The sequence below is a fragment of the Bactrocera tryoni genome, chromosome 2 (genome assembly GCF_016617805.1).
Source record: "Bactrocera tryoni isolate S06 chromosome 2, CSIRO_BtryS06_freeze2, whole genome shotgun sequence".
Taxonomy (NCBI): Eukaryota; Metazoa; Arthropoda; class Insecta; order Diptera; family Tephritidae; genus Bactrocera; species Bactrocera tryoni.
The window spans coordinates 59,090,363-59,115,615 of NC_052500.1; the positions used below are offsets into that span (position 1 = coordinate 59,090,363).

The 25,253-nt window shown below is 39.0% G+C and overlaps 2 protein-coding genes across 3 annotated transcripts in view; both read right to left on the bottom strand.

Moving 5' to 3' along the window:
- Positions 1-1,083: 1,083 nt before the first annotated feature.
- LOC120768791 (titin-like) lies at positions 1,084-3,646 on the bottom strand. Its single transcript, XM_040095547.1, has 3 exons — positions 3,626-3,646; positions 3,124-3,546; positions 1,084-2,847 (listed from the first exon to the last, which is right to left on the bottom strand). The coding sequence occupies exons 1-3, from the start codon at positions 3,644-3,646 to the stop codon at positions 1,084-1,086; spliced, it is 2,208 nt and encodes a 735-aa protein (XP_039951481.1).
- A 6,744-nt stretch (positions 3,647-10,390) lies between these two features.
- The window catches only part of LOC120767205, a 59,726-nt gene continuing 44,863 nt past the window's right edge, over positions 10,391-25,253 (bottom strand). The window contains exons 2-8 of one of the 2 annotated variants that reach the window (XM_040093013.1): positions 21,541-22,019; positions 16,411-16,513; positions 15,034-15,172; positions 14,625-14,940; positions 14,044-14,553; positions 12,765-12,977; positions 10,391-11,136 (exon numbers count right to left, since the gene is read on the bottom strand). In XM_040093013.1, the coding sequence (XP_039948947.1) occupies positions 10,912-11,136; positions 12,765-12,977; positions 14,044-14,553; positions 14,625-14,940; positions 15,034-15,172; positions 16,411-16,513; positions 21,541-21,687 (1,653 nt within the window). In that variant the 5' untranslated portion in view covers positions 21,688-22,019 and the 3' untranslated portion in view covers positions 10,391-10,911. Of the gene's footprint in view, positions 11,137-12,764; positions 12,978-14,043; positions 14,554-14,624; positions 14,972-15,033; positions 15,173-16,410; positions 16,514-21,540; positions 22,020-25,253 lie in introns of both variants that reach the window. The other variant, XM_040093014.1, reaches the window with a different exon arrangement.

Here is a 25,253-nt window from a genome sequence, read left to right on the forward strand (position 1 = left end):
TGCCACCAGAGTTCGGTTTGGTGACTCTATGATCCAAGTGATCCGGTATGAAGTCAAAGTGAGTGAGGATATCCGAGAATTCAGGCATGTGTTCCTTGTGTGTATCCGCTGGTTGCAAATGTCTCGCATTTGCGGCAGCGGTACCGGGATCTTGTATCTTCTAGTGAATAAAACTTTCTTTTGACATTAAGCGCTACATCGACTACATAGGCAATCACCCGGCAGCCAAGATCTTCAAGTTTTTTAAGCAGGTTGGCTGTAACGTGGGAGCCCCTGCCAGCCTTCGGGATGAACGTGCCTTTACTTGTCTTCAGCCTCCCGGGTTGTAACAAGGCTTATGCAGTTCGCATAGATAGGTGGCAATCAGTTGCATGACACCTTAACAGCATGTTGCAATTGCTCTGGTATGATGCCATCCGGTCCCAGGGACTTGAAAGATTTGAACGAATTGATCGCCCAGTTCAAGTGCAGTTCATCCGGAAGGTCGACAAAGGCCGTGAAATCGTATTACAGCACTCTCTGAGATATCCTCCCACATGGCAGCCCTCCACTTTTTTCGCAGAAGCTTTTACAAGAAGTCCTCTTTGCCTTCCTTAACTCGGACTTCTATATTGCACGTCCCGTTTTATGCAACGCCCAGACGTCAGTTGACCCACTCCTACGGGCTTAAACGTCTGCAGGATGCTCTGATTTTCGAGAGTTTTATAGTCCAGCAGAGAGGTTTCTTCCTGCTTTTCGGTGTTTTCAGTGGACAGCGCTCCAGTGCGGTTTTACATGCCGAGTTGAAGACCCATCCCTACCCGTGGCGGTGGTGACCAATGAGTGTATCCCCGGCGTGCGTGGAAGAGTTTGAAGAAGACTCTTGCGGTACATTTCCCAGTTTGTATTCCTAGGATTTTTAGGCAACATTCAAGCTCTTAATCATTAAAAAAAAAATATCAAATCTCAAATGCATATAAAGATTTTATTTTATAACAGTTAATTATATGGAAAATTATGTTATAAATCATGGCTTAAATCTATTTTGCGCGTTAAGTCTGCTCAGTCTTACGAACCATGTCTTTCATTTAATTTCTGTCATATTCAGGGCGTGCTGCTCGGCACTACCGCCCGTATGGCAGGCAATGAGAAACCGAGTGGTTGTTGGAACGGCATAGAATGCAATTGATATACCTGCAGTGGCATCGCGATAGGTTGGAGACGCGCCAGCATACGGAAACTATGAGTGCTGGCCTGAGCTTGCATATCATTGGCGGTTGTTGGTCCACCTAACGATGAACCGCCATCTCCCGCTGTCGCTCCATCATCTACGTGTATTCGAAAGGGTAGTGCCGTTGGCTCAAAATGTTTTACGACCGGTTTGTTTTCCGAGGCGGATGGCTCGAGATCTGACGGTGTTGCCGGTGTAGATTGTTTAACACCGAATTTATTTTCCGGTTTAGGCTCAAAATGCACAATTTGCGGTTTATTTTCGCTAGAAGATTGATTTAGATCAGTTGGCGTAGTGCTGGTGGCGATTTTATATCCAAAATTTTGTACTTGCTGGTGCAGCAGTTCGGCGCGTATCGCTGCAGCCGCTGCGGGTGTATGCGCTTTAGCTAACACTGCTTTAGCGCCATTTGTTATATGCCTAGGTTGCTGTTGTTGTAACCTAGCGTAATTGGCATTCTGATTGGTGGGATATCCGGAGAGGTCATGATGTTCAAAATGTTTGTGCTCTTCGTAATCGTGTTTCTCTTCATGATGCTCGTGTGCATCCTCTTTGTGCTCGTGTTCGTTGTGTTCGAACTTGTAGGGTTCATGAGACACATGTGGTGCGTGTATAAAAACGGGCACTTTCTTTTCCACTTCCACTTTATACGGTACCGGCACCTTCTTTTCCACCTCGACTCTATAAGGTACGTGTACTTTCTTCTCCACTGGATATGGCACCGGCTTTTCGATGTGCACGGGTACTTTAACTTCGACTGGGTATGGTATGTGCTTTATCACTGGGAATGGTTTTGGTATATGCACTATCTTTTCAACAATTTTCTCTACCGGAAACGGTTTGGGTATATGTATAACTTTCTCGACAATTTTTTCCACAGGTACATGAATCTTCTTCTCGACGATTTTCTCAACCACTTTTTCAACTGGATATGGTTTCGGCACATGTACAACTTTCTCGACAACTTTCTCAACCGGATATGGTACCTTTTTCTCAACAATCTTTTCAACTATTTTTTCTACTGGATACGGTACCTTTTTCTCGACAATTTTCTCTACAGGATACGGTTTTGGCACATGCACAATCTTTTCAATCGGCACATGCACGATCTTTTCGACAATTTTTTCCACCGGATATGGTATCTTCTTCTCAACGACCTTTTCGACAATCTTTTCTACCGGATATGGTACCTTCTTCTCAATAATTTTCTCCACCGGATAAGGTTTGGGTACATGCACCAATTTTTCGACTATCTTCTCTACAGGCACATGTACGATCTTCTCGACGGGATATGGTTCGGGCACTTTTTTAATGATTTCCTTAACATGATTATGATGATGATGGTGATGATGATGCTTCACCTTAACTTTCTCAACATGATGATGCTCCTCTTCCTCGAGAATTTCATGTTCATGATGCTCCGTGCTACTCATGTGTGGTTCAACTTGCGGTTCCTCTGGTGGTTTGAGAAAAGCATGCGTAGCATAACTTTCCGAAGTAGCCTCCGGTAGAGGTTCATTTTGCGCGTGTGCTTTGGCTTTTGAACCGAACGTATGCGCATGCGCCGACGAAGCCACATAGGTATGCTTTTGGGCGGACTCCTGCTCTTCTGCTGCCTCCATCACATGCTCATGCATCTCCTCGTAGTTGTGGTATGGCTTTGTATCACCTTCATATACATTTTGGTGCCGGTTATTGGTTCTTGTTGTCGGCAGTGGCGTTTTTTTCTTTTGCTGTGCCGTTTTCACCGAATGTGGCTTGAGAAGAGCATGCGTAGCATAGCTATTCGAAGATACCTCTGATAGCGGTTCCTTTTGCGTATGTATTTTCGTTTTAGAGCCGGACGTGTGTGCATGCGAAGACTTTTGCGCGGACTCGTCCTCTTCTGCTGGCTCCATAACATGCTCATGCACCTCTTCGTAGGTGTGATATGGTTTTGTATCACCATCAACTGCATTTTGCTGACGATACTGCTGGTTATCGTTTCGTGGTGTTGTCAATGGCTTCTTCCGCTTCTGCTGTGCCGTTTTAACCAAATGCACGATATGTCGAATTCTCTTAGTGCCACGCTTGTCCCGTGTTGTACCACCATTATTGCTGCCCTTCGGTGATGGCACCTGAACTTCCACGCGTCTCGATTCATCCGCATGCAAATCTGCTACGCTGCCGCTCGCCTCCTTCACGTCACGTTCGGCATAGTTGTAGTGATGTATCGCATACTCGTGTATCTCATCGCGCGGCAGGCGACGTGTAGTCCTTTTAGCTTGGCTGCTGGCGAAGTAGCAAAGGAAAAAGAGCAAAAGCAGCGGTCGTAGTCGGCGCTGTCGGTGTTGATACTGTGGGGATGAAAAAGATAAAAGTAGGGGAGAGTAGTGCTAAAAGCGCTGTCGTGATTTGAATAACGGTTGTAATTACAATCGATGGCTGCGGGTCCATATTGTCCTTGCGCGTGTTGCTTGCCGCGTCTGCAACTGTTTAATCCAAATGAGTGAGCGCGTTGTTAGTTCGCGGTTATTACATACATATGTATGTGTGTTTACTTCGAAAAATAATCCACTTTGCACGACAAAGTACTTGACGCCTTGCCGCCGATATACAAACTGTTTGACGTGTTGCACATCATTTCGTTATTTATAACCAACGTTGGATATTCCGGCAGCATTGCGAATGCGCATAAAAGTAGAACGATTAATTCCCTGCAACACCTAAAAGGTACACACATATGTGTGTGTGTGTGTGTGTGTGGGCGTATGTATGTATGTGTAGCGCGCCAAACACGCACTTCGCTCTAGCGTAACTTTTTAGAGTTTTTATGTTATGCACATACATATGTACATATGTATGTTTTATATGTACATATGTACGTATGTATTCAACTGTGTATATGTAAATAGTTGGCGTTAAGCTCAAGTGCAAGGCAAATGCTCTATCCCGTCGTGTTTGATTTAGCGCCAAATGCATTTACGCATACATATCTACATATATGCACACATATACTCCCACCCACACAGTTATAAGCACCTATACACATAAAGGGATCTACATATTTGCGATTTTCTAGCGTTCGCGTTTTATTTTCAATAGTTTTCCAGTTTGTATGTTGCGCATGCGCCTGCGCTTTTCAGGCATACACACGCATAACATCGATAATATGCAATGTACTGTTATTTATGTAAGTGCATATGCATTTCAACGTTTGTTAAGTCATACTGAAAGTGATTTTAGCGCTTATCGAAGCTATAACTCTCTTCGGTACGGCGTTTTTCACATAACATTGGCGTTTTATTGCTACAAATACTGACACATAGAAAGAAATACATACATATGTATATGTATATGTGCGCATACCAAAATCCAATAGCATGTCTATCAACAGCCAGGCACCAAACGCTTGGTTGCATCCCCATCGATACACTTCCTCAACTTAGTTGGCTCACCTAAAGCATTTCCCACTTTGAAGCATTTAATATTCGTACTTAGCTATATTTATCACAACTTTTCGTTGGTTATAGTGTAAAATTAGCACAAAACTATTATCATATACTTATATGTAACTATGTATTTCTGTTTATAATATTGTATATTTTGTTTACTGTTGTAAATATTACTTTCGCTCATGCATATTTGCGTATGTGGCTTTCCGTTTCACCAGCTTTGGCGTGTTCTTCCTGTAATAAAATAACAAAATGTTAATGAAAGTAAGTATGCAAACATGTCCGCACCAAATTGAAAATATTCCATTACAAAGATTGGCCGTGTTTCTTAGTTGATTTAAATAGGCGCTGGCAAGTAAGTAGGCGAAAAATTGTTTCGCCTAATTATTTTGCTTATATTTTTAGTTTATTTTTATTCAGCAGTATATTTTAGGCGTATAATTAGTTATACACATATATGTATAATAACGCTGATAGTTTTTAAAGTATATTGAATTTTTTTAACTTTCAAAATTAAAGTTATATGTGCTAGCCTTTAGCCTTGTAACTCATTAATATTCTTTTTTCGGTGGTCATCTATAACACCTGAAAAAATATGCAGTGAACGAAAAAAAAACTTGTACATGGAGATGTTTCATTTTTTTAATATTTTTATCAGTTGAATAGGTCGATGGCCGTCCGGAACGAGGCATGTCCTCAACGTTCTCTCGACAGTCTTTGAAGGCTTTTAACCACTCGTAGGCTTGTGTTTTTTATAAGGCTGGATCAACGTAAGCCCTTTCCAACATTCGCAACGCTTTCGCATACGAAATTTTGTTAGAAATACAAAATTTGAAGCGAATTCTTTCTTCGATATTTTTACACTTCGTTAAAATCACAACGCACTACTGAGGTGTACCGACTTAAGCAGCTGCTGTAAACAAACTGGTTGACAGATGGTATATTTGGCATAGTAATTAAGGACATCTTAGAAAAATACCTTGAAGTTTTTGAAATATCTTTTACCCGGGAAGTTTAATTACAATTTTCGGTTGCTTGTTTGTCAAAATGTATTTCAGCTTTTAACCTGCACTAAAAAATAACAATGTTTAACAATTTTAACAATACAATAATTTACACATCAAATGCAGTTATCAACTAGGCACCGTTGTTATACTCTTACAAACATGTTGTTACATATCATAATAGTTTTGAACATCTAACGGTTGTATGTCTCACCTAAAACTAATCGAGTTAGATAAAGGGTTATGTACAAGGTGCTTTCCAAAGTAAACAGGACTTTTTGAATTTAGCACCCCCTGTTGGCGCCATCTATATGACGACTGGTGCGTTAAAATCTGCTATCTTTATCGATTGTCCAGCGAGAATTTTATGACATTTCATTGATTGGAAGTGAAGTTATTGCGTTTTAAGTATCAGTATGTTTGTACTATCGGTGCGAAAATGAGCTTCGAACAAAGAGCCAACATTAAATTTTGTTTTAAAATTGGTAAAACTTTTACCGAAACGTTTCAATTGATGAAACTAGCTTATGGTGATGATTGCCTAAACCGTAGTAAAGTGCACGAGTGGTTTCAACGTTTTCAAAGTGTTCGTGAGGACATAAACTTAAATGACGATCAACATGTGGGCCAATCAAAATCCGTAATTACCGGAAATTCCATCGAAACTGTGCGTGAATTCATCAAAAATCGGCCGAAATCATCGTTGAAATTCATGGAAATGGAATTGAACATCTTCAAAACATCGATTTATTGCATTTTGTCCGAACATTTGGGCTTATGAAAGGTGTAAGCATGGTTTATTCCGCACAAATTGACTGACGACCAAAAATTGCTCAGAATCCAACATTCAAAACGATTATTTGACTAAAAATCACATTTTAAGCATTAACCACTCCCCGTATTCACCTGATATGGCGTGCGACTTCATCCTTTTCGGAAAAATGCATTTGCCCATGAAAGGATCGCGTTATGCAGACGTAGAGGTCAATCAAAAGGCTTGCACCGGCATACTGGCGGCCATTCCAGCCAACGAGCTAAAGCACTCGTTCGACATGCTTTTGGACCGTGCAAAAAGCTGTATTGAAGCAGAAGGAGACTATTTTGAATAAAATAAATTGATTTTGCCGAAGAAACCCATTTGTTCTGTTTTTTTTAAGACCTGTTTACTTTGGAACACATCTTGTATATATACGTATAAATGATTAGGATGATGAGACGAGTTGAGTACGGGTGACTGTCAGTTTATCCGTTCATCCGTCCGTGCAAGCTGTAACTTGAGGAAACATTGAGATATCGTAATGAAACTTTGAATACATTCACCTTGGCAAAGAGTAAGGATTAGTTCGAAGATGGGCGTAATCGGACCACCGTCACGCCCACAAAACGTCATTAAATGAAAACATATAAAGTGCCATAACTAAGTACTTAATTAAGATATGGAACTGTAATTTGGCACAGGGGATTGCAGTTGCAAGGTGCACCTGTGGGCGAATAATTTAAAAAAGTGGGCGTGGCCTCGACCTCTACTAAGTTTAATGGACATATATTATATTCCAAGCCATTTAAGTTACCAAAATCAAATTTGCCATGAATAAAGCCGATAAGCACCCCTATCGACACTGTAAAAATTGATGAAATTGGAAGATAACCATGCCCACTTTCTATATAACTTTACTGTTAAAAACCACTAAAACCGCGATAAATACGCGGTTTGGCGCTAAATCAAATACGACAGAGACTTGAAATTTTACAACCGCGATGGTATGAAATTGTATTTAATTGTATTATATACAATACCCAGTCCGGGTTGAATTTAATCACTTTAAAGCTCGTGACGTGGATAGTTCTTAAATTGCTAATAGCCTATTTTCTTTTCACCCGCTTTGCTCCTTTGTAAAAATAAGTACCTCATTTTACTAGTGGCTTGTTCAATTTAAACTATAACGTTTGGCGAGGTGAATACAGCTTTTAGGTTAGGTTAGGTCATATTGGTTGGTTGTCAATTCATACATAGGCCTACAGATCTTTTGTAATGACAGAAAGAGATTCATTACTAATACGAGCTGAAGTTTACGTTGTGCAAGACGGCTTAGTATCTAATTCTGATATTTCACCCAGTCCGTTGAACTGCGAAGCTCCTAGATATCTAAGCCGAGTTCTAGATAAAGCCAGACAAAAGCAAAGGAGGTGTTTCATCGTCACTCTTATGCCTACTTTCCTGTACTTTCGACATATATACTATATGTCACCGTTAATAATATATTTTATGAACGGTGACTAGGTCAACAGCCGTACCTCAATCTTGTCGATACTGTGTGAGAAGAAAGCTTGCGTGTTACCCTTCCACTTACTTACCTTTGATTTTGGCGATTTGCATGCCCTCACACTGATCCGTCTGTCAGTAGGATTTGCGTATTTCCTTAAATGGTTCGGTTTCCGCGTTTTTGACTATCTCAGCAGCTTTTCTGACCGCAAAGACTTCAGCCAGGAAGATACTGCAGTATTCCAGCAGATTACTGAGTCGCTTGAGTTACTACTGCACGCAATAGATCCCGGTACCCACCCCATTACCCATTTTTGGTTCTTCCTTCAATTGGACTTGCAGCTACGTCTTTCATGGACTGATCGCTTCTCTGTAGATACATAACTTTCACCTTCAACCCCTCCTTGCCGGGTTTTGCCCTAGGCTTAGTCTTGTTTGCCAAATTTGGCATTATTATAATTATTTTAAATAATTCTGACCTGTTAGTTAGCTTGCTCTCTGAGAGCACCCATCAGCAACTTTGTATAAGGAAGCTGTGGGAAAGCATTTCACGCTCCTTACGTACAGCTGCAAACGAAACCCTGGGTTTTCGGAAAAGGCAAAAGAACACTTGGTACGATGAGGAGTGCCGTGTCTCAGCGGAGATAAAACAGACTGCCTACTTCGAACGTTACAATCGACAACAAGTCACAGCTTCTTAGTAGAATATGGTCGGGCGAAAGTATGTCCAACGGTTGGAATTTGAGTATGCTCTGCCCAATCCACAAAAAGTGAGACCACACAATCTGCGCCAACTACGGTGGGATAAGACTCCTCAACATCGCGTCACATATAAGGTTCTATCGAGCGTATTGTGTGAAAGATTAAAACCCACTGTCAACAAACTGATTGGACCTTATCAGTGTGGCTCCAGGCCTGGAAAATCAACAACGGATTTTGGGAAAGACCCGTAAAAAGAGGATCGACATACACTTTTTCGTCGATTTTAAAGCTGCTTTTGACAGCATGAAAAGGAGTTGGCTTTAAGCCGCTATGTCTGAATTTGGTATCCCCCAAAACTAATACGGCTATGTAAACTGACGTTGAGCAATACCGAAAATTCCGTCAGGATGGTGAAGGACCTCTCCGAGCCGTTCGATACCAAACGAGGTTTCACACAACGCGACTCGGTATTGAGCGACTTCTTCAATCTAGTGCTGTAGAAACTAATTCGGGTTGCAGAGCTGACTAGAGCAGGTACAATCTTTAACAAGAGTGTACAGCTGCTGGCGTACGCCGATGATACTGATATCATTGGCCTCAACATCAGCGCCGTTAGTTCTGCTTTCTCCAGACTGGATAAGGAAGCGAAGCAAATGGGTCTTGTTGTGAACGAGGACAAGACGAAATATCTCCCATCATCAAAAAAACAGTCGTCGCACTCATGACTTGGCTCTCACGTCACTGTTGACAGTCATAACTTCGTAGTCGTAATAGAATAACTCTTCCCAATAGGTGCTACCTCGGACTAAGTAGGCAATTGAGAAGTTAAGTCCTCTCTCGACGAAAAAAGACCAAATTCTATAAGTCACTCATTATTCCCGTCCTGCTATATGGTGCAGAAGCATGGACGATAACAACATCTGATGAGTCGACTTTACGAGTTTTCGACAGAAAGGTTTTACGGAAGATTTATGGTTCCTTGCGCATTGGCAACGGCGAATATCGCTTTTGTTGGAACGATGAGCTGTATGAGTTATAAGACGACATTTGCGTTAGTCAGTGAATTAAGAGACAGCGGCTACGCTGGCTGGGTCATGTCGTCCGAATGGATGAAAACGTTCCTGCTCTGAAAATATTCGACGCAGTACTCGCCGGGGCAGTACTTGACTGCACTTGGTATCACGAATTGGCGTCGAATTGCGAAAAGATGAAACGACTGGCGCCCTGTTAACTCGGCTATAACCGTGTAAGCAGTGTCTACGCCAATAACGAAGAAGACCTGTTAGTTAAAGAGTAAAGTAGTGTTAATTACTCACGAGTGTCTCTTAAAGAAAAGTACCGCTAGTTTCTTGTTCTCTGACTAGTATTTAAAGTTTATTTTTTTCTTATTTTTTATTTGTTAAACATTTTTCACGTGCATTAATTAAAGAAATAGTTTTTACGCTTATTTCCTTAGAGAAATATTTTTATAATATTTTTGTATGATTTGTATACGAGTGTGCAGTGCAATTGTGTATTTTTATAAATAATTTGAGCTTCTCTATCTTTCTACACATAAGAAACTTAATGAAGTTATAGGAGTACGATTATACAAAATAAATAAATTTCATTTTTTTTTGTTAAATGTCTAAAGTTTCACAGACGAAAAACAATTAAAAAATTATAATGTATAGGTTCGCTATATACGATTTGTGTGTATGTATGTAAATGTTCTAAAACTTACTGACACGAATTAAAAAAATATTGCGTTTTTTCCTAAACAATGAAAATGTAAAAATTGTTTTTAAATGAAATTTTATTTCTGTCATGTGTCAAGAAAGTGTGTTATGACAGACTTTCTTTTGGGTTAGTACGTTTCCGAAATTACGATTAATATGTATATGCATAGTTTCAGCCTATATTTACTACTAATGTTGGCTTTTTTAGAAGCTTTTCGCAAGTCAGTGCAGGCGCTTAGCTTTTTTAATACAATTTGCATCATTTTCAATAAATGCTTTCACAAAAACTATTCACTCTTATCTTATTCCATAATAAAATAAATATAATAAAAGGCACAACTGCAGCTACATACATACATATATGTATGTACATATGTATAAATATTAATCTAACAGTAAAGTGCCACATACAGTGTATGAGTACATAATAAAAATTGAAATGATTGCGTGAACACGAAGCCGCTGCGCAGCGTCCGGCGCACTGAGGAGTTTCAGTTTCAAGAAGAGTGCAAACAAAAGTTGAGTCTGGTTCAAGTGGTAGTTGAGTTGAGTTGAGTTGTGAGTGGTGTTGGCCTTTTCACTACTTTGCCGATGGATAGTAGTATAAAACAGTGTTTCCGGGCAATTGCCAGTGTGACGCTTGTAGTTCAATTAATTGCAATAAGGTGCGACGAATGGCCGGTGCGGCGTCACTTGCATTCAAGAAAGCATCACGCACCAGCGACAATAGCAATTCCAATTGTTGCGGCAACTGCAATTCCATATCTTGCCCGATACAGGTTAGAACATAGAAAAGGCATTCGATCTGCAAAAAAAAATAAAAAAAAAAAACAAAGAACAATGTAAAATTTCGTAACAAAGTACAAAAGCTAATCTGGGGGGTGAGAAATTCCAAGTCAGGTTACTATGATGGCACTAGGTCAGTATAGTAAAACCCTCAAAGGGTTTGGCGTTCGTATGTGTCAGTTTTTTTTATGACCCTTTAAATTTTTTCCTTATCTTGCTGTTTTTTGCTTAGTTGTAACATTTTGGCAAAAAAACAAAAAAAAACTACCCTGACATGTAATTTCTCAACCCCCAGACAATAATCCCAAACGTGTTCCACAGTGTAATCAAATTTGATATAAATTTGACGTAGGAGCGCTCGAACTGATATAGATGACATATGTAGCTAAACTAATGATGGGAAAGTTCTTATGCACAATTTTTAGCGTGATGAACAGCGCTGAAGTCACACACCAACTAGCAATGTCCGCTAACCTAGAGGTAAATGCCGGTAAGGTGGAAATAGTGCTCATTACAAGGAGGTGGAAGATGCCGTCATAGCAACCCCCTAGTCTCAACGGTAGAGTTAACTACTAAGGGTCATATCAAGTACCTGGCAGTAACTAAGAACAACAAACTGATATGGAAAGACAATGTGGAAAAGGGAAAGTGAAAAATGACAGTGGTGCTCTCTACTCATATAAAAGATGTAAGCGTCAACATGGAGACTATCAGTTGCCCTTCTGCATTACTGTTACATAGCACTAATCAAGTCAATCTTGTTTTACAGTGCTCTGGTGTGGTGTACCATTGCCAGTAAAATCTTATACAGGAAATCGTTGTAGCGAATGTAGCGGCCCACTGCTCTTTTCATAACGGGGTCTCTAAGAATCACCCCAAAGGCTGCAATAGAAAGGTTACGCAACCTGACACCAACTAACATTGCAATAGAAAACTCTGCAGCATTAGGTGAGTTTTCCACAAGAATCTTTGGGCATAGCTCGATAAGCAGGGGATCGGTTTAGCTTGGTGAGAAAGTTTCAAGACAAAAAGTGAAGCTAGATCTCAAGGCGCCCTATTACAACAATAAGGTTACAGGAGTTAGAAAAGCTGATGAGACGGGTAATTAATCCCACATCGCATTGTGTCCGGGAAGAAAAATAGTAGGTACGATTACTAAATGTGCCATCCACTTGGCTACCGTCCCAGTTCAGGAAATACGCAAGTCGCTAAAAAGGACACATAATGAAATTTCTGTAAGTGCTAACAGACGTATCAGGGTGAGATGGAATATCCTTAAGGGCATGCAGATGCGATCATGTCAAAGTAGCCGAAGGAAAACACGCAAGCTACTCTACTCACACGGTCTCGAAAAGACGGTTGGCGGCCTCAGGGCATAACATACTGGCATTACATGCAAACTGTATGGTCATTACAGGAATTCCGTACGCCTTAAGATTGACTCGAAGTTTAGTTATTCAATCTTAATTTAAAATTTCATTTATTTAAGACTGATGATAAAAGCCTGTAGAAGCCTTTCACCATAGTTCAGAAAGTTTTATTGTTGTGTATTGTGTAAATTTTTCTTCAACGTATACAAATTGTTTCCGGTTTTAGCCTTTTGCTTTATATTTCGACTTGACTTATAAAGTATGTATGTATACTCACCTCGGACAGCGAACGCACAGGTGGCTTGACACAGTCTTCGCAGCATTTGGATAGTAACGTCAGTAAGACCAATGGTGGTGGTGCACCTTCACGTTGAGTACGAAGTTGTAATTGACGACGCTTAAGTTGACAGAACATTTCGGTAAGGAAAGCCATGAAAGCGGTAAAGCGTAGACGGGATGGCGATTTCATGCCTTGTATGGAGTATAGTAACTGAAAGAGAAAAAATATGTTGTTGTTAAAAACTTCTTCAGCGTTGGTGGCCTTGCCGTGGCTTAACTAATTGTAATGCATGCAATCCAAATGGGTACACTTATTACATTTACGAAGTAAGAGGGATACCTCATAAATGCTACAATGGCTACAATGGGAAATGGACGAATAAACCTTCGGTCTTACGCCCATTCCCTATTGTGGAAGTATGAAGATACCCATAACAGCAGCACCGTAAGCCAAGGTATTCAGCCAATGATAATGACCTATAGGACTCCAGGACCCCTAACGAAGTTCGCGATGATACCCTCCTTGCCTCCAGTTAAAAGGCGATTAAGAGTACTCCCGGATGTACCAGCCAAAGAACTCATAGTATAAATATGGAACTCCCACCTCCAGAGCAGCCATGAATACCAACCAAAGTACACTGGCGCCTAAAAAAGATGAGCAACGCAAGAAGAGAAATCCCCAAATCAGGCGAGGAAAAGGCGGTACCAGAGGGCAGTCTTTATTATGATCTATATTGCCAAAGGCCAGGCTGACACCTCACTTGACAAAAGGCCAAAGAGCTATCAGAAACTCCTATTGTCCAAGTCTAAAAAAAACTGTTCCAGTCCTTAGATACCGAATAAGTGGACTCCAGTACCTATAGTTGACTTTTCATCGATAATATAGGTCATTGTGTCAGATTCAGAATTCTTTCCTAATAGTTGTATGTCTGTGTGCGACAAATGGGTTGAGTGGGATCTTCCTTTAGCCACCATATACCTAGTAAAAAGGTTTCCAACTTTCGGGTTACTTTATACCGCATACAACGGTCAATATGTGAGTTATCTTAATAAAATTGAGAGTGCGCGTTTTTCTTATAACGGTTGATATTTGTGCTTATAATGCATAAAATCAGGCAAAACTCGCCCTAGAACCCATATAACTAACAGGCTTTATGTACCTGAAGGTATTCAATGTTCGGTTTTAACCGATCTTAGCTCTTCCTTACTTGTTTTTAACAACTTTTTGACACGCCAACTTGGTAGCTACGATCAAAATAAATGTACAGTTTATTTACCTTTTCACGCTCCTGATACCACTGTCGGCAAGTATTCAAGAGGGCTTCCAAGAAAGTCTCTTTCTGCTCCTTGGCTATAATATTTAGACAGAGACGTGAGATGGGCAAAGCATAGCGACGACCCTCAACGGCACGTTTAATGAAGTGTGACGTCAGTTCCATAAGAGCGCGCGAATTCAATTTATTTGGATCGTCCAAAGCTGTATCGATCAATGCCTGTATGTCAGGGCTGAATTGACCGATGTCGGTCACCTCGTTGCCCAAAGCCAACCCAAGGCCAGCAATGCCGCGTGTCAATGCATCTGCGGAAGACAAAGATTTCGAACGCTGTAGCGGGCTCACATTTATATATGAATCGCTGATGCCATTGGCGGCGGCATATTGTGACATGGCATTCAATTGTTGTTGCTGCTGTTGATAGTCGTGACTTAGATGATTTTGTCCATTCTTATGGCTGTGATGTTTGTGTGGTTCATTGGCGAATTTTACACGATTCGTATTCGCTGTTTGCTGCAAATATAAATTTATTTAATTCATAATAATATTAGAAATACGTAACTGATAAAGCGTATTATACATACGTGTAATATATTGCCACTGGATGGTGAGTTAATTAGTGGTATTTGTTGTGACACACCACCCGAAAACCGATTCACGGCCAACGGATGTGAATGTGTGACCAAAATGGGTCGATGAGCGCCCACATGATGCATCTTGTTGCCGATCGGGTTCGTTGTCATCGGCATACTGCCCAGGGAGAGCCCCGCCTGTCGACGATTGGCCATCGCATTTGTGGCTGCCATATATTGCATTTGCTGATGCAGTGCTACCGATGATTTCGATTGTGGTACTAAGCCTTGAGGTGAAGTCGCCGTTGGATAAATAACCGCCGATGAACTGGAAGAATGTTGTAGGTTGAAGTTAAGTTCTGTAAATGAAAAATCGAAAGCGAAATTCTATTAGCAAAGCCTTGCGACAGGCAGTATTTACCGACTATCTCCAGCCCTATTTCCATCTCCACGTGGAGGTGTGGTGCGCGCGGCATTCGTACTACCCATTTGGAACTCCTGCGCATTAATGTTTAACCTATTTAAGGTTGCCGGTGAAGAGCCGCCATCATTGCGAACATCTGGGTATTTCATGCATTTAGAACAGATTTTTTTTGCCACAAACACATTTCGAATTGCATTCGATCATTGTGGTAAATTGTACCATCGAATATGATAAACACAGATAGTACGTTTTCGTAGATGGGTGTGGGATGCGGTATGCAAATGGTGTGAAATTTCGGAAAAATACAGAAAGGAAAAAATGCTACGATTAAGAAAGTGTCGGCAATTTCATTTTGAAGTGAATTTCGAAAAGTGGAGCACATGCAATGTAACAGCTGAAGCATTCGAAGCCGCTTGGAGTAGACACTATTTAAGTTAGCGCAGCTTTTAAAAACGAAAACGCCTGGCTTAAAAAAAGAAAGCATTAGAGTTGTTCATTAATGTTGGGTGAGTCCAAAAAGCTATAGCGCAAGGTCCTCATATATGTACATAAGAAATAAATTATGCAATAAAATAAAAAGTCGGTTTTTAGGTCCTTCGGTTTTTCAGAATCATATAATAAAATCTAACAATATATTGCCTGGATCAAACTAAACTCTAATCAACCTTAGGGAAATTTTTCTTAACCTGATTGCATCCATGTTTGGTCAATCAATTAATTCAAAAAATGGGAAAACACTGTGTCATAGATTTAATCATGGATATATCCCCGAATAAAATATTGTATATAGAATATAATTTAAGCAAACCAATAATCACTGAATTATAATGATCCTTTCTTAACGTCTAAACCTTATTCATGTTATATCCAGCAATAGTGGTTCTTTTCTCTACTTATCATTGCAGAAATTTTCCAAACCCTCGAAAATATTTCTTAACATAAATGAAAATTGCCTGCAAATTAGATAAAAATGTGTGTGGAAACTCTGTTAACTGTAATTCATGTAAATTTTAACGTATCGGTTCCTCAGGTGGTCTACTGTTTTTAAAAAAACTTCTAACATATCCAATTAAAACAAAGAAATATCGCTGATATGCGGCTATAAACGTTAAACGCAGCTAAATGTATGTATAACAGCTTTTTTCGTCTTGAGCCACTCTCTTTTCTAAACTTCTATAGCCTCACAAAGCACTAAAGACAAGAAGCTTTTATAAGGGGAGACGTATGTGAACCAATGAGATTTTCATGTTTTCGAATACTTTAGCTCTAAAGTATTGAAACTTAATTTTTATTGGCATTTTAATTATATCTGGTTATTTCTAAATAACACTTTTAGTATAAGCTTGTCAAACATATTAAGAGCTTCACACTTACTCGGTGGTCTATAGATGTCTATAGCAGGTTTTCCACGCATTTGCCCGTGTTGATTTGCAGCAGTTTGTACATTGAAAGCGAGACTGCGCCTTTTGTTGATATTCTGTAAAAGCAGTTAAGAGTAAATTATTTGAATATTCTTTATATAAAATTTTATTATATTTGAAAAACTAAAACTTTCGTTAGATCTGTAAACTTAATGGTGCCTAATTTAAAATTTTGATATAAATATGTTGTTGTACTACAATAATAACAAGAAAAAGCGTTAACCTCGGCTGCACCGAAGCTATAAAACTCTTACTGGTGCATTTGATCGCTCAGTGGGTATGGCAGATATAGGTTATAGTGATCCGTTTTGATCGCAGAATGTAGCGATGTTTTGGATAACAATCTCTGTGGTCAGTTCTACGGCAACTATGTATATGCTATAATACTACTGTGAGACATTTTAATTTAAATTTCGCGCAAAAACCCATTCGTCCACATCTCACGTCAAAATGATCATTAGTGTTTAGTATACGCTTACCTTTCTGAAGTACACATTGCATTCAGCGATTTTTACGATGAGTGAAATTATTCAACAAAAATGTTCCATTAAATTTTATATGAGGACTCAAATTTCTGGTGCCTAAAACGTTCAGAATGTTGGAAAAGGCCTTCGGTTATAATTGTTTTTCGCGAGAAAGTGTTTTTGATTGGTATAAATGATTCAAAGAAGGTCGAGAAGGCGTGGTGACGAACCAAGTTCAGGACGGCCATCAACATCAACTGATGATCAACACGTTAATAAAATAAAAGAATTGGTGCTTGAGAATCGCCTATTTATAGTCAGAGACCTTACTGACATTGTTGGAATATCAGAAGGATCAGTGAAAACCATTTTGAAAGATCATTTAGGCCTAAAAAAGTGAAAAAACGATTGGTTCCAAAATCAACGTCTGTGAAACAATGCTTTCCGACTACCAGGATGTCAGGCAACGTATTATTACTTACGATGAGAATTGGACCTGGAAACAGACGATCAACCGACCGAATATCGTGGCAAAGGTAAACCGAATCCGAAAAACCACGTTTAGCAAGTCAAAGCGAGAGGTTATGTTGACAATTTTCGTCGATTATCGAGGCGTGGTGCACTCCGAATTCCTTCCGACCAGCCAAACTGTCAACAAGAAATACTATTTGAGTATTATGTATCGTTTGCCCGAAGCTATTCGTAAAGAGAGGATGAAATTATGGGCCGACAAGTCTTGGTTTTCCCACCATGATAATGCACCGTCGCATACTGCATTTAATTTCCGAAAGTTTTTCGCCAAATTTTCAAACAATGTCGTGTCGCAACCTACGTAATCACCTGATTTAGCTCCGGGTCTCAAACGACCGCTACGGGGAAACCGTTTCGAGTCAGTTAAAGACATTAAACGTGAATTACTACACGCATTGAAGACTATAGACTATATTATAGACTAAAAACGTCGGCTCTGGTGTATTGGGACAAGAGGTATTACTTTGAGGTGGATTACATAGATTTTGAAGAATAAATTAAGAATTTTAAAATTATGTATGAACAAAGTCATACTATTTTTGCTAATAGTAGTAGTTACATCTGAACAATTTATTTGAAACTTGGAGCGATGTATGTATTGGCTAATAATATTTGCCAAATTTCGTGAAATTTACTTTTTAAATAAAAAAGTTTTCCAAACAAGGAATGATGCATTCCAGTAAGTGAATCTGGAGAGTAAAGTTTATCAGACAAATTTAGAGTAGTTCTAAAGAACAGTAGAATAACTTGATTATTATTTCATTGTTCCTATATTCTTAGCATGCGTTGGAGAGCTACTGCCCTTGTGCTCTTTTTCTGTCATTCATTTGAAGCACAAACAACAGCATTTTTTTAACTTAAATACAAGTATGTCCAACTTTATACCAGGGAAAGTGTTTTCGCGGGATGTTCTTCATCATTACTTTAATATAAATAAAACTCTAGCAAAGTCATTGCACTTTGGTGGAAGTTTATGATGAAAATGCTCTATCTGAGCGAACTTTCTAAAAGTGGTTTGCTAAATACATTCAAATGCAAGAAAAGTAAATGCTATGTGAATTAAAGCAAAGAAAAGTTGAAAGACGATTTTGCATCTCAGAAATGTTGCTTGAATGCTGCAAAAATAAGTCGTTTTTGTATCAGATTATAACTGTTGATGAAAAATAGATCCATTCCTACACCCCTAAATGCAAAAAATCAGTGGCGTAGCTACAACTTCGGGCGCCCGGGGCCAAGGATGTTCTGCCGCCCCCCTTAATCTACCTACCTACAAGTTTCATGAGGTGGTTCGAACAAAAGTGAATTTTTACAAAATACCTTCGATATTAAGTATATAAAATTTAGGAACTAGAAGCCACGCTAATTCTGAAGTTCCACAATTCTCAAAATGATGGGATCAGAAGGGCGTACTGCATTATTAGCTTCTAAAATCAGCTGATACCGTTATGAGGAACCCTACCGGCAACAACACTTTAAAAATAGTTTGCTGAAAAACGCCGGGAATTCACCACTAGACGAGGCAATATTTTTCCACCATAATTACGCTCGGCTAGATGTTGAAAGACCGGTTAAAAGCTATTTGGAAAACAGCGGCTGGGAAGTTTTGCTGTCCTTAAGGCTCAGTCCTTGGCCTTCTGACTACCATTTGTTCCGATCGGTTCAGAACGTCCTCACTGGAATACGATTCACGTCAGAACGTGGTATCAAAAATTGGTTTGATTTATTTTTGGCCGCCAAGCCGGCGCAGTGCTTTTGGGATGAAATTCACAAATTACCAGAAAGGTCGAAAAGAAGTTTATAGCCTCAGATAGACAGAACTTTGAATAATGCTATTTTTCGTGTTTTTCATCCATAGACGTTCAAATTTTGATAAAATTTGCACTTTTTCGGAAAATATTTTTAGCTGACAACAATTTTTAATAGGTTAGTAGGGTAATCTGGCCTATTTTTTTGACATTTTTTTATAGAAATTTTTATTCTACAATAGAACTTTTTTCACATATCATGAGGTATATCGTGAAGTATATAAACAAATGTTTTCGGAATTTTTTGATGACATCTGTCGGAGAAATGGCTGAGTGAATGAGAAGCGTTTTTCACTGGCGGATACGATGTCTCATGTTTGGATCATCTGAAACACAAAAACCCAATTTATTCTTAAAAAGTACGTGAATGGTTATCTTCCCTACTAGAATCATGAAAAAATGTTGATAAATAAAACAGTAATTAACGTTTTTTTTTAAATTTTTCCCCATGTTTTTATACCCTGAACAGGGTATATTAAGTTTGTCACGATGAAGGAAGCGTCGGAGACCCTATAAAGTATATATATAAATGATCAGTATGTTGAGCTGAGTCGATTTAGCCATGTCCGTCTGTCTGTCTGTCCGTCTGCTTGTCTGTATATATACGCACTAGTCCCTCAGTTTTTAGGACACCGTTTTGAAATTTTGTAAATGTCATTTTCTCTTCAAGAAGCTGCTCATTTGTCAGAACTGCTGATATCGGAGCTGACATACAAACTGAGTGATCGGAATCAAATACTTGCATGGGAAACTTCCTCATTTATCAATATATCTTCACGAAATTTGGTATGAGTTATTGTTTATAGAAATAATGTAATATCGAAAGAATTTGTCCAAATCGACTCACTATAGCATATAGCTGCCATACAAACCGAAAGATCGAAATCAAGCGCTTGTATGGAAAACTTTCGTCACTCACGTCAAATGCGTGGTATCTTCACGAACATAATCTCCGAAAAAATGTTCAGATCGGATTACTATGTATAGCATATAGGTTCCATACAAACTGGACACATAATTACTAAAAGAAATGCACCTGTGAAGGGTATATTACCTTCGGTGCAGCCGAAGTTAACGTTTTTCCTGTTTTACATAAATTTTGTCATAGTGCTATCAATAAATTATAAAAAGACGTTGGGACGATAGCCAGGCGTTTTGTGAACATTAAAAAGAAATAAGCAAATCGGTTGAGTAGTTCGACCGGAATCATGTCCGCCAGTTTAAAAAAGTGTGATTTGAGAAAAACGCCTTTAAAGTTTGAGGTGTGCACTCCGAGCGCTCCGAACGTCGAGCGGTATTATTATTTTTGGGTCTTTTCGAAACCTTCCAATGGTAAAGTGGGTTTCTACATTAATTCTAAGAGTATAAGAGAACAGAAAATGCAAAAAAAAAAACAAAAAAAAAAAAAATACAAAAGATTACCCTACTGACACCTTGAAAACATATTAAAAAATATTTCTAAAGCCTTCTTATATTTGAACTTGGTGATTAATTTGGCATTTTTTCACACGATTGAAACAAAATCGACAAAGGACTTCATTATTAATTTTAAATAGGGTGATTAGAAATTTACTAATAATATGTTAGGATTTTACAACGCAGCTTTATTCGGCTCATTCCCAAAAAGCGTCAAGAAACCAAAAGCACTATTTTAATTGAAAAATCATTAGCCCGCTATCCCCCGCTACTCACCATTAGTCAACATGAAGAGTATTGCACACAACACTATATACTTCAACTAATGTCCTTTCAGGGATAAAGCCGCTCGTCTTACACGTACAGCATGTTTTATAGAACGAACTACTTAATTTTCAGTTAGCTTCCTTACTGCAGTAATATAAGACCACCGACGCTTCATTTACCCATACTCTACTTTAAGTTTTGAGGCTTCAAAGTTTTTTTCTAAAACATGGCCTACATGAGATCTAAAGGTGAATAGCTCGAATACAGTTTAACTTGGATCGATTGATGGTACTTTTAGCCACCCTGTGAAATAGGTACTCAGAGAAAGAAATTAAACATAACCTCATGCTTAATGTTCGGTAAATTTTGCGGTAACGAGTGTTCTCTAAATAAATGTATCCGAAAAACCTAAATCACACAAATTGCACAAGTTTCGAAAGTGAAGAAAACTCATATACATATGTATTTAAGTATGTATAAACATATGCATATGTGTATGCAGACATTTGTGTTATGTATTCATAACACCTCGAGAATGTGTTTTCCATTCAAAATCAACTTACTATACATATGTATATGAAATTAATTGCATTTGCCTACCTGTTGATTGGAGGTGCGCACAAAACTGCGTTCTCTGAGTATGGCGCCAGGTGTGAGATTGGGCATCGGTTGAAATTCCGGTGATTTGCGTATTTTACGCGCGTCATTTTGTTGATTGTTCAGCGATTGTTCCACTTGTTCAGCCATTTCAATGTTTTATTTGTAATTGGCAACTTTGACCACGTGTCTAATATCGTTTAGTTTGCTAATTGTTTCCAACTTACAACACTTTTTTGTGAAATTATAAAAATCTTTGGTTTTTTTGTTGTTTCAACACAATTTTCAAAATATAACTTTTTAATGTTGAAGCTTCAGTTCAATTAAAATGAGTGTTTTTTGTTTTTAAATATCACAAAGTAATTTGCATTACAAATCTAAATACAATTTGAATATATTTATGCTGTCATATACATAGTATATTGCTGAATGCCTAATGGCTTTAAGCGGCGCAAGTATATGAAGAATTCTCCTTGGTTCGTCTGCAAAAAAAAGATATTAAAATTAATAAGTGCATATTTACTTATAAGAAGAAAGAGAAACTTAGTTCGGGTGCAACCGCAAATTTTATACTCTTACAACTTGCAAGAATCAAAGCCAGAGAAATACATAAAAGAATAAAACCTTAACCAGAAGATCGGAATCTAAGCAATTTTATATACATATGTATGTGACCTGGTCTACGAAAAGAGGGCTAACGTGCGAAAACTAGTTTTCTGGGAAAAGCTGTTAAAAATAATCGTCAGTTTCTCGTTATCTCATTAATTGTTCTCCTTTTTTTGACACCTAAGCCCCCTTTTCGTAGACCAGGTCACATATATTATTCTAATTCATACACTGACCGACATATTCGGTATAAGGTTTGTTAGAAAAACGAAAATCATTATATATAGTATATGGTAGTTGTCGTAGTATCAACCCGATTTTTGCCAATACTATATAATGGGCTGTCAAAAAAGTTTTGCGGTATTTTTATTGAATTTTTTTTTTTTTTATTGAAATTGAAATGAATTTTTGATGACTCATGCCCAGCTCTTGACCGATGCTACGTCTGCTACTATGCTGGTTTCTTTCGACCAATTCAGCGATTTTATCGCTATTCTCGACGACAGGCCTTCCGGAGCGTGGCGCATCTTCGACCACCTCTACACCAGAACGAAAACGTTAAAACCATCGTTGAGCGGTGGAAATGGAAACTGTAAAACTGTATCGGGTCCATAAACTGCACAAATTTTATTGGCGGCTTGAGATGCATTTTTGCCTTTATCGTAGTAGTACTGTAAAATATGCCGTATTTTCTCTTTATTTTGCTCCATGTTTGCGACGCTATAACTCACGAACGACTTAAAAGAAACGACAATCAATCAAACACGTGTAAGCGTGTGAAATGAGCTTTCCAAAAAGGTATAGCATGTCGATGTGACGAATAAAACTAGAACTACGCGCTTTCAGCGCCAACTAGCGAAAATACCGCAAGACTTTTTTGACAAAACGACATTATTATTAACATGCCACTTATTAAAAATGTTTCCTGGGTTTCTTTAAGGTACCTTACCTACCGGATATTCAAAAATCCTGACAGTAGTAATATAGTAGCTAGGTCAAGCTTTCTTCCAATTTTATTTATTTTAGACACAAAGATACACTGTTTTGAGTAAAACACGCCGATATATGAGGTATAAAGCCTGCTAAGTCTTTACTGCTTAGTTATGTCTTTTTATACGTTTAAGCAGAGGATTGGAAAAGGCAACTATACTATGCAACTATCAAACATTTATAGTAATTGTAAACAACATTTCTAATATTTCGTTTATGAGGTAAAAATACTAAGCACGTTTTCTGCCAAGCTCATCTAAAAATTGTAACGAGGCGCTAATTTAGAAACTACTTGACGTATTTGAAAAATTATTTTCCCGTTGGGAAGCTATACTCTCTTCGGTGAGCATAGACTATATTATTAATATCAAACATTTAGGGATTCTTAAAAGCCAACAATGTGCGCTGCGAATACTACTGATCATTGAACAAAAATGTAATACGACTTAGTACAACATAAAATATGATTCTTCTTCTTCTTTACTGGCGTATAAAGCGCAGCGCGCCAGTCGTTTCTTCTTTTCGCTAAGTGGTGCCAATTGGATTTTCCAAGCGAAGCCAGGTCCTTCTCCACCTGGTCCTTCCAACGGAGTAGAGGTCTTTCTCTTCCTCTGCTTCACCCGGCGGGTACTGCGTCGAATACTTTCAGAGATGGAGTGTTTTCGTCCATTCGGATAACATGACCTATCCAGCGTAGCCGCTGTCTTTTAATTCGCTGAACTATGTCAATTTCGTCATATATCTCATACAGCTCATCGTTCCATCGAATACGATATTCGCAGTAAATCTTTCGCAGAACTTTTCTCTCGAAAACTCGCAACGTCAACTTGTTGACCATATAGCAGGATGGGAATTATAAGTGACTTATAGAGTTTGGCTTTTGTTCGTCGAGAGAGGACTTTGCTTCTTAATTGCCTACTCAGTCCGAAGTAGCACCTGTTGGCAAGAGTTATCCTGCGTTGGATTTCTAGGCTGACATTGTTGGTGGTGTTTACGCTGGTTCCCAAATATACGAAACTATTTACAACTTCAAAGTTATGACTGTCAACAGTGACGTGAGAGCCAAGTCGCGAGTGCGAAGACTGTTTGTTTGATGACATGAGATATTTCGTCCTGCCCTCGTTCTCTGCCAGACCTATTTGCATTGCTTCCTTGTCCAATCTGGAGAAAGCAGAACTAATGGCGCGGATGTTGAGGCCAATAATATCAATATCAATCAGTATACGCCAGCAGCTGTATACTCTTATAAAAGATGGTACCTTCTCTTTTTAGTTCTGCGGCTCGAACTATTTTCTCCAGAAGCAGGTTGAAGAAGTCGCACGATAGTCGAGAAGCACGAGTCGCCTTGTCTGAAACCTCGTTTGGTATCGAACGGCTCGGAGAGGTCCTTCCCGATCATGACGGAGTTTTTGGTCTTGCTCAACTTCAGGTTACACAGCCGTATTGGTTTTGCGGGGATACCAAATTCAGATATCGTGGCATTAAGGCAGCTCCTTTTCGTGCCGTCGAAAGCAGCTTTGAAATCGACGAAGAGGTGGTGTGTATCGATTCTCCTTTCACGGGTCTTTTCCAAGATTTGGCGCATGGTGAATATCAATACGCTGGATAGAACCTTATACGCTATGTTGAGGAGGCTTATCCCACGGTAGTTGGCGCAGACTGTGGGGTCTCCCTGTTTGTGGATTGGGCAGAGCAAACTTAAATTCCAATCGTTGGGCATGCTTTCGTCCGATCATATTTTGCAAAGAAGCTGATGCATGCTCCTTATCAGTTCTTCGCCGCCGTGTTTGAATAGCTCGGCCGGCAATCCATCGGCCCCCGCCGCTTTGTTGTTCTTCAGACGGGTAATTGCTATTCGAGCTTCTTCACGGTCGGGCAATGGAACGTCTGCTCCATCGTCGTATGATTATCTACATATAGAAAATATCGCGACAGCATATGTCTAACTGTTATGGTTTCGTCACAATAAGTGTTCTTTAATTTAAAAAAAATGCCGCTTCTCTAAAAGCTCTTCATTTCTACCGTAGTATTAATACTCAAAATAAATTACTTCATATTCAATATTGTCTCAATACCTTTATATAACTTTTTTAACTATTTGATTCGAAAGATATCACGAG

Bases quoted from the DNA above. Each gene is read 5' to 3' on its own strand.
- LOC120768791 (XM_040095547.1), bottom strand. From the start codon at position 3,646: ATGGACCCGCAGCCATCGATT. The intron at 3,547-3,625 runs GTAATTACAACC...TCATCCCCACAG, and splicing joins TGGACCCGCAGCCATCGATT to TATCAACACCGACAGCGCCG. The intron at 2,848-3,123 runs GTGCATGAGCAT...AACTACGAGGAG, and splicing joins CATATCACACCTACGAAGAG to ATGCATGAGCATGTGATGGA.